At 43.3% G+C, this 9,014-nt stretch overlaps 1 protein-coding gene across 2 annotated transcripts in view; it reads left to right on the top strand.

The window, feature by feature from the left end:
- LOC126999767 (glucose-6-phosphatase catalytic subunit 1-like) overlaps positions 1 to 4,739 on the top strand; it is a 28,234-nt gene extending 23,495 nt beyond the window's left edge. For both annotated transcript variants that reach the window (XM_050862631.1, XM_050862632.1), the window contains exons 6-8: positions 2,019 to 2,139; positions 3,580 to 3,756; positions 4,323 to 4,739. In XM_050862631.1, coding sequence (XP_050718588.1) covers positions 2,019 to 2,139; positions 3,580 to 3,756; positions 4,323 to 4,545 — 521 coding nt within the window. In that variant the 3' untranslated portion in view covers positions 4,546 to 4,739. The remainder of the gene's footprint in view (positions 1 to 2,018; positions 2,140 to 3,579; positions 3,757 to 4,322) is intronic.
- The last annotated feature ends 4,275 nt before the right edge of the window (positions 4,740 to 9,014 follow it).

The raw sequence follows: 9,014 nt of genomic DNA, 5'->3' as shown, positions 1-9,014 counted from the left end.
ACAACGGCAGCTTTAAGACACACAGTTCGCATATTCAGGAGTAACTGTGAACATGGTCGTGAGAATAACAAGGGATAGGGTACAATTAGGTTTTATTTTGTTTCCCTTTTGTTTTTGCTTCAAGGCACAGCTCGAAAATCCACGAGTAATTGAGAACATAGCGATAGGAACATCAAGGACATAGGCAGACAGATTTTCTTTTGTTTTTCCCTTGTTTTTACCTTTTGTGCTGTTTCCATTACTCTAAAAACACAAAAACAACGATAGCTTCAAGACACACAGCTCGCAAATTCGGCAGTAATTGTAAACATAGCAGCAGAAACATCGAAGGAATAGGCAGTCAGTCAATTTATCTTTGTTTTTCCTTTGTTTTTACCTTTTGACACACAGCTCGCAAATTCGGCAGTAATTGTAAACATAGCAGCAGAAACATCGAAGGAATAGGCGCTCAGACAGTTTATCTTTGTTTTTCCTTTGTTTTTACCTTTTGAGCTGTTTCCTTTACTCTAAAAACACAAAAACAACGATAGCTTCAAGACACGCAGCTCGCAAATCCAGCAGTCATTGTGAGCATAGCAGCAGAAGCATCGAAGTAATAGACGCTCAGACAGTTTATCTTTGTTTTTCCTTTGTTTTTACCCTTTGTGCTGTTTCCTTTACTCTAAAAACACAAAAACAACGATAGCTTCAAGACACAGAGCTCGCAAATCAGTCATTGTGAGCATACCAGCAGAAGCATCGAAGGGATCGGCAGTCAGTCAGCTTATCTTTGTTTTTCCTTTGTTTTTACCCTCTGAGCTGTTTCCATTACTCTAAAAGCACAAAAACAACGATAGCTTCAAGACACACACCTCGCAAATGCACGAATAACAGCGAACACAACGGTAGGAACGGTGAACAGGAATAGATATCCAGTTATTACCAACACAAGAACCGGTGCAGCTTACAGACTCACGGCTCACAAATACACGAGTAATTGCGAACATGGTCGTGGGAAAAGCAAGGGATTGGGGACACTTAAAGAAGACGGGGAGGAAGAGCAAACACGCGTGGAAGGTATAGCGGAGATGCCTTTAGTTATACACCAATACGCATGGCAGAAGAACGTCGCTCGCACAAAGGAAAACGAACAAGAACCGGAGAAAGAGAGATGGAGATAGATAGATAGATAGAGGGATAGACAGAGACGGAAAGAGATAGATAGATGGAGAGGAAGAAAGTGTGTGTACGTGTGTATATGTGTGTATTGTTGAACCTATTCTAGATGAGAGATACCGTAAAGAGAGAGAGAGAGAGAGAGAGAGAGAGAGAGAGAGAATAATACACACACACACACACACACACACACACACACACACACACACACACACACACACACGTCTAATTTACTTCATTTACTAAAACTTTTTCTAGCTAGCAAATATTTTAGTCATGAATTTTTTAGTGTGGAGTCTTTTTTGTGAACAGTGAAGACCGAGGATTAGTCAGAGCACTCAGGTAAAGTTAGTTAGTTAAATGTTACACCAATATAAATAGTTTAATCGTGTGAATGAGTTTTGTGATTGAAATATAAAGGAGTTCTGATTTTAAGGAGTATATGGCTAGCCTACTCTCTCTCTCTCTCTCTCTCTCTCTCTCTCTCTCTCTCTCTCTCTCTCTCTCTCTCTCTCTCTCTCTCTACCTACCTACCTACATATATCTATTTATCTGCCCATATCTATCAACCTATCTGTCTATCTATCAACCTATCCATCTGTCACTTTCTCTCTCTTCAAAATGAGTTAACGGATCAATAGCATATCCCTTTCCTTTCATCGGCAGGTAAAAAAAAAGAGACGGCTAACAGGTATGTGATTAGGTCAGAAGCCGTGGATGGACAGGTGTTGAAAAGGTTAATCGTGAAAGATCTCTCCCTACCCTCGGATTCTTACGGAGTGATAGGGCAAAGTGCTCAACCTCGTCCGGTACTGAAACTCTTAGTATACTACAATTACTATTATCCATTTCCCCATTTCCAGGTATAGGTATGGCCGTCATGGTGGCTCGCATGCCCTACCTGCAGACCATGACCAGACGCCAGTACCTCGCTCTCTCCGCCACCATCATCGGCAGCGTCCTTGGAGTGTACTTCGGCCTCCAGTGAGTTCCTTCGTGTAGTGGCTGTCGTGTTTTTCCTCAGAATTCTTATTTACTTTCACTCTCTCCTTCTATTACTTTCTTACTTCTTCCTCTTCTTCCGATACCCTATGCCCCTGTCCACCCAGCAGTGAATGGGTACCAGGTATTAATCTGGGGTTGTGTCCCGTCTCCTGGGGTCTGTTCTCTTCTCCTATAATTCCTTCCCCTTCTGTCTCTCTCCGGCATATGACCACAGATGTTGCGCCGACTAAATGAAACTTTCCAACTTTTCTTCTTCTTCTTCTTCTTCTTCTTCTGTCCTTAGTATCCTTTCTTCTTTACTGTTTCCTTCTTCCTTTCCATCCTTCCTTCTTCACGTTACATTCCTGCCTCTTCTCTGCTCAATATCCTTCCTTCCTTATGGTTCTTCTCTCACTCTGACTCTCTTCTCCTCAACATCTTTTTTTTTCTCTTTTCCTTCCTTAGTCTTACTCTTCTCTTTCCAGCATCCTTCTTTACTTTCTCTCTCCTCACTCTTCAATTTACATACATTCTCTGCTCTCTCGTCTTTCCTTCCTTTTCTCTGCCTTCCACGGTTCGAGTTACATATATTCTGCGACCTCTTCCACCTCTCCTTCCTTCCTGAGTCTCCATCCCACTGTTCCCCTTGCATAGATAGCCAAATAGATTGAGGTTCGTGCTTAGATAGATGTTTATTTACCATGATATGCATTTAAAGTTTGGTTAAGAAAGGCACTCCCATCTCTCGACCCTTCGCTTACGTCGGTTGAATCTCAGTCCACTCAAAGTTTCTCTCCTTTACTTCCCCTCCTTTCCCTCTCCCTCTCTCTTCCCCTCCCTCTCTCCTACCCCTCTCTATGTCCCCTCCCCTTCCCTTCCCCTCTCTCTTCCTCCTCTCCTTCCAGCAAGCCAATGACGTGCTTGACAACCCTCATTGAAAAGCTAAGTGGGTTACTGTAAAGACGAGAGAGAGAGAGAGAGAGAGAGAGAGAGAGAGAGAGAGAGAGAGAGAGAGAGAGAGAGAGAGAGAGAGAGAGAGAGAGAGAGAGAGAGAGAGAGAGAGAGAGAGAGAGAGGGGGGGGGGGGGCCAATGACTCGCTTTTTCCCTCTTCGTCTTTTCTCCTCCTCCTCCTCCTCCTCCATCCTCTACCTCCTCCTCCTCCTCCTCCATCCCCTACCTCGTCTTCCTCCTCCTACATCTCCTCCTCCTCCTCCTCCTCCTCCATCCTCTACCTCCTCCTCCTCCTCCTCCATCCCCTACCTCGTCTTCCTCCTCCTACATCTCCTCCTCCTCCTCCTCCTCCATCCTCTACCTCCTCCTCCTCCTCCTCCATCCCCTACCTCTTCTTCCTCCTCCTACATCTCCTCCTCCTCCTCCTCCTCCTCCATCCCCTACCTCGTCTTCCTCCTCCTACATCTCCTCCTCCTCCTCCTCGTCAGGGCCGCCGGCTGGGACGTCCTCTGGAGCATGGAGAAGGCGATTCGGTGGTGCATCCGGCGGGAGTACATCCACATCGACACCATGCCCTTCTACTCCTTCTCCAGGTTCTCCGGCGTGGCTCTTGGGCTGGGTTTGGCCCTCTCCTCGCCCTGGTACAAGAAGGCGAATAGAGACAGGTGAGTTGGAAGGGATCGGGGGGGGGCATGTATTATTTTGAGTTTTTTTTTCTTCATATTGTATAATTTTTCATCGTTTTTATATTTTGTTTACATATTTTCTATTTCTTTTTTATACTATTTTTTTTAATTTTTTCTATTTTTTTCATTATTTGGGAGCTTGTTTTTGTATAATTTTGTATAATTTTGTATATAAGGAATCTGCAAGAGGCCGGTTAGCCAATACAAGGCAGCTCCTGTACACTCAACCCCACCTTACCTCACCATCCATGGCTTTATCTAACCTCTTCTTGAATGTATATATGGTATTGGCACCCAAGCCTGCTCCTACTCTTTATTATATATCTTTTCATCATATTCTAATCGTTTCAGGACAGTTTTTATGATTTTGGGAGTTCGAATCATTTTAGTACACCTCTTTCCATTATGGGACAGTTTTCTATTATAATCTCGGAACAGTCTGGAACCGAAATAAGACGACATGCTTCTCTCTCTCTCTCACACAAACACACACACACACACACACACACACACACGCGCGCACTCACACTCTCATCCCCCCACAGGTTCAACAAAAAGATGACCGCGTCCCTAGTGGTGCTAAGCCTTCTCGTGAGTCAGTTCGGCGTCTACGTCCACAAGTCTCTCCCTCGCTCCATGACGTTACTCTACTTCGCCGAGTTCACCCTCAACGCCTCCGTCACCTACGCCCTCGTCGCCGCCCTTCCGCACGTAGTCAGGGTGTTGTCCCGAGTGCCCGCCGGTGATAAGTACAAGAGGAAACAGTGATGGAGGTGATGGTGACGACCTCTTGGGATGGAGGTGATGGTGACGACTTCTTGGGATGGTGGTGATGATGGTGACGATTTCCTGGGGTTCGTTGTGCATGTCATCAGTTTTTCCTTTTGTACTGAAGTGGATTTTTGTTGTTTCCTTCTCTTCACTTTTTTTGTAATGTTGTTTCAGTATATTTAAACTTTGAACCGGCTTTTTTTACACCTTGTTCTTTTAGATTAGTGGAGTTTTGTTTTAATTTTTCACTTCTTTTTTTTTTGTTAAACACTGAACTGGCTTTTTTTACACCTTGTTTTTTATTTTAGTGGAGTTTTGTTTTAATTTTTCTCATTTTTTTTGTTAAACTCTGAACTGGCTTTTTTTACTCCTTGTTTTTTTTTTTTTAGATTAGTGGAGTTTTGTTTGAATTTTTTACTTCTTTTTTGTTAAACTCTGAACTGCCTTTTTTTACTCCTTGTTTTTTTTTTAGTTTAGTGGAGTTTTGTTTTAATTTTTCTCATTTTTTTTGTTAAACTTTGAACTGGCTTTTTTTATTCCTTGTCTTTTTTTTTTTTTAGTTTAGTGGAGTTTTGTTTTAATTTTTCTCATTTTTTTTGTTAAACTTTGAACTGGATTTTTTTACGCCTTGTTTTATTTTTTTTTAGATTAGTGGAGTTTTGTTTTAATTTTTCACTTTTTTTTTGTGTTAAACTCTGAACTGACCTTTTTTTACTCCTTGTTTTATTTTTTTTAGATTAGTGGAGTTTTGTTTTAATTTTTCACTTTTTTTTTGTGTTAAACTCTGAACTGACTTTTTTTACTCCTTGTTTTATTTTTTTTTAGATTAGTGGAGTTTTGTTTTAATTTTTCACTTTTTTTTGTGTTAAACTCTGAACTGTTTTTTTTTACTCCTTGTTTTATTTTTTTTTTAGATTAGTGGAGTTTTGTTTTCATTTTTCACTTTTTTTTGTGTTAAACTCTGAACTGTTTTTTTTTACTCCTTGTTTTATTTTTTTTAGATTAGTGGAGTTTTGTTTTCATTTTTCCCTTTTTTTTGTTAAACTCTGAACTAACTTTTTTTACTCCTTGTTTTATTTTTTTAGATTAGTGGAGTTTTGTTTTCATTTTTCACTTTTTTTTGTTGAACTTTGAACTGACTTTTTTTTAACCTGTTTTCTTTTCTTTTTGTTGTAATGGTATTTTTATTGTCTGGCTTGTATGAGCTGACTAATTAAACTTCTTTAGAATAATGGACAAATCATTCTTTTTATATGCCTTTTTAGTGTATTTACTAACTCGCATGACCTGACTCTTTATATCCCTCCTAACACGTAATAGTAAACTGTAGAATAGTCAGTAGAATCGTTCTCTTCAATAAGTTTTCTATAATCTTTAAATCATCTTTTATATATATATTTTTAATTTTTCGATTTTTTCATCATTTGGGAGTTTGTTTTTGTATCATTTTGTATAATTTTCTGATCATTTTTTTGTATTATTTATCTTTTCGGACGTTTTTCCATTTTTTTTCTTTTACGTTACTGTCTATGCGCCGGTATGCTTTCTTGGTGGGGCCACGGTAAAGAGAATGGAAGGTATATTCACTAGGGCGGGGCGAGGTATCTAAACTTGTCTCCATCACGAACTCGGGGCCACCTGGACACCTCGCCCGCACGCTAACCACTCAGTCACCGTCTCCCCTAATGTCTGTCTAATGTTACGCAAGTGTACTCCATGATCCTGCAAAGGTTTAAATTCCACCTCTCCACCAGGCCCTCTGTCTGCCCTGACGTCTAAAATTCATGGGTCGCCATTCTGTTAATGCGGCTGTCAATCTTTTATGAGTTCCGCACCGTATGTTCGTACTGGAAACCTTGCAAACACCTTTTATTCCCACGTGTCATCCTCGTTCTGATTCATCGCACCTGGTTCTGTCTTTAATGACGTCTACAGTTCCTGGGTCGCCATTGTGTTACTTCGGGTGTCAATCTTTTATGAGCTGCGCATCATATGTTCGTACTGGAAACCTTGCAAACACCTTTTATTCCCACGTGTCATCCTCGTTCTGATTCATGGCACCTGGTTCTGTCTTTAATGACGTTTACAGTTCCTGGGTCGCCATTGTGTTACTTCGGGTGTCAATCTTTTATGAGCTGCGCATCATATGTTCGTACTAGAAACTTTGCAGACCTTCTGTTCACACGTGTTCCCTCGTTCTAATTTCGTCTCCCCACCCGGCTCTTTGTCCTGACGTCTACAATTCCTGGACTGCCATTCTGTTACTTCGGCTGTCCATCTTTTAGGACCTCCACGCCATATGTTCGTACTGGAAACCTTGCAAATCTTTTATTCACACGTGTTCCCTCGTTTCCTAATCTCCTACTTATTTCCTTATGCCTTAAAACTCCCATCTCTTTCCTACCCCCCTTCCCTTCCCGCCCCCATCTCCCAGCCCTTCCCGCCCCTCCCGTCACCCACCAAGCCTATTTCTCCTACGTAAGTCCTCGGTTCCTCGCATTTAACGCTGGTGGGGACACTCTACCCTCCTCCATTAAGTGATATTTTAAATTTTATGGAATTCTGGGGCAGACAGCTGAGCGTTCCCTGTTCCCTTTTTCCTTCCACCAGTCCTTCAGCTTGACTCCCTTCCCTTCCCTGGTCCTATTCAACCATTCCTCCCTCCGGAAAGGAAGGAGGGAGGGAGGGAAGGAGGGAGGGAATGAGGGAGGAAGGAAAGAAAGGAGGGAGGGAAGGAGGGAAGGAGGGAGGGACTATAAGCAAGAAAAGAATGGGCCTCCAAGTTTGAACATATTCTAGAATCATACCACCATCACCATCATCATTATCATCATCATCAGCATCATCATCATAACGCTTGCAGGAGTGTTTTCACCATCAACAACAACAAATTCAATGATAGCTCTAATGCAGCAACTTTAAACGTAATTTTCTAACTTCCATCGTCAGCGGCAAAGGAATAGCTCCCCAAATTGCATAAGTTCTTCGCAAAAATTAACCCCACATGCTCTGTCAATTTGCGGGTGAAGTAGCAGTGGCCTTAGGTAACCCACACCTGCTAACTCACTAGGCACTGCTTTCATCCTCCAACGGGGCTCGAACCTCCGACTGTCAGGCCGCGAAGATTGGCAGTGTAGAGCTTTTAACCACTGAGCTACGGAGTGGTTAATGTTTTTTGTTTTTTTTTTTTTTTTTACATCTCAGCCTATAGTACCTGTAGGCTTTCTTCAGGGGCCTAGCTGGTGGTCGGCCCAGGCCCGTCATGGCGCAGGGAATTTTTTTTATAGTGGAACCAGTTATGGGTGTGTGTGTGTGTGTGTGTGTGTGTGTGTGTGTGTGTGTGTTGAGAGCGTCAGGCAACACGCTCGCATAATAAGCAGGAGCAGCATCTTGAGGTGTCTATTGAAGGTGGAGAATATATATACAAAGCTTGAGTGGGCAGGAGAGGCGGGGAAGCAAGCGTCTGGTGGTGGTAACATTTTCCGGGTTGAGGCGCACACCGGACCCGTAATTTTGGCAGATTTATTTTTGGGGTGTAGAGGGCACGGTAGGTTCATGAGGTGGGGGGATAGGGTGGTAAGCGAAGCGAGCATGGTAGGTGGGAGAAAGTTTTGAAAAATAAGCACTTTAGGAGAATAATAATTTTGAGGCCGATATAGAAAGCAATGAGGGGGTCTATTGCCCCCCTAGCCCCCCAGAAATTACGGTCTTGCACATGGAGTCGTATTTAACACTCCTTACCTGCTGGACCCAACGCCCGTTCTCTAAAGGCGGAAACACACTATGCGATGCGGCCTGTCCGGCGGCCGAAAAGTGGGCGGAGTTAGAGGCCTTAAGGCAGTGTGTACGGGTGTAATATGTGCGGCGCGGCCTCATGAAGCGGCCCGATGGCCTTCTGTTTATGTTTGAAATTCCGTCCGACGCGGCCCGCGGCTCACAGTGTGTATGACGTTGCCGCGCGGCCTTGAGGCGGGAATTATCTCAGAGCGACGCTGACAGCCGTGGTGTACACATTATTTACGCTCCACGATGTCTGACGTCTGGATAAATAAAGACTTTTGGATCTGTTTTATTGATCTGTACAAGGGCCATCCATGTTTGTGGACATAAATCTTAAATTGTGTTGTTGTTGTCGCTGCGGCGGTGGGGCTCAGAGTGACGGCCGCCGCCCGGTATTCCGTGAGGCCGCCTCACAGTGTGTATGCTTCATCCGGCCGACGAGGCTCCGCCCACTTTCGGCCGCCGGACAGGCCGCATCGCATAGTGTGTGTCCGCCTTAAGACGCTTCCGGATACCCCAAGAACTATATTTAAATGCCCCAAACGAGAGTAGCCTAGTTGGGTTCTCATAAGCATTTTCTCACATTCTCGGTGCGGAGGAAGCCTTGTCAAATTATCACCTTGAATAGAGTGAAACATAAATCAGTGGAATGTACGAATAGCTTTGAGGAGGTTTAGAGTTCTTGG

This window comes from Eriocheir sinensis, chromosome 17 (assembly GCF_024679095.1).
Source record: "Eriocheir sinensis breed Jianghai 21 chromosome 17, ASM2467909v1, whole genome shotgun sequence".
NCBI classification, from domain to species: Eukaryota; Metazoa; Arthropoda; class Malacostraca; order Decapoda; family Varunidae; genus Eriocheir; species Eriocheir sinensis.
The sequence above is the reverse complement of the archived record's forward strand: the minus strand, read 5'-3'. Positions and strand labels throughout refer to the sequence as shown.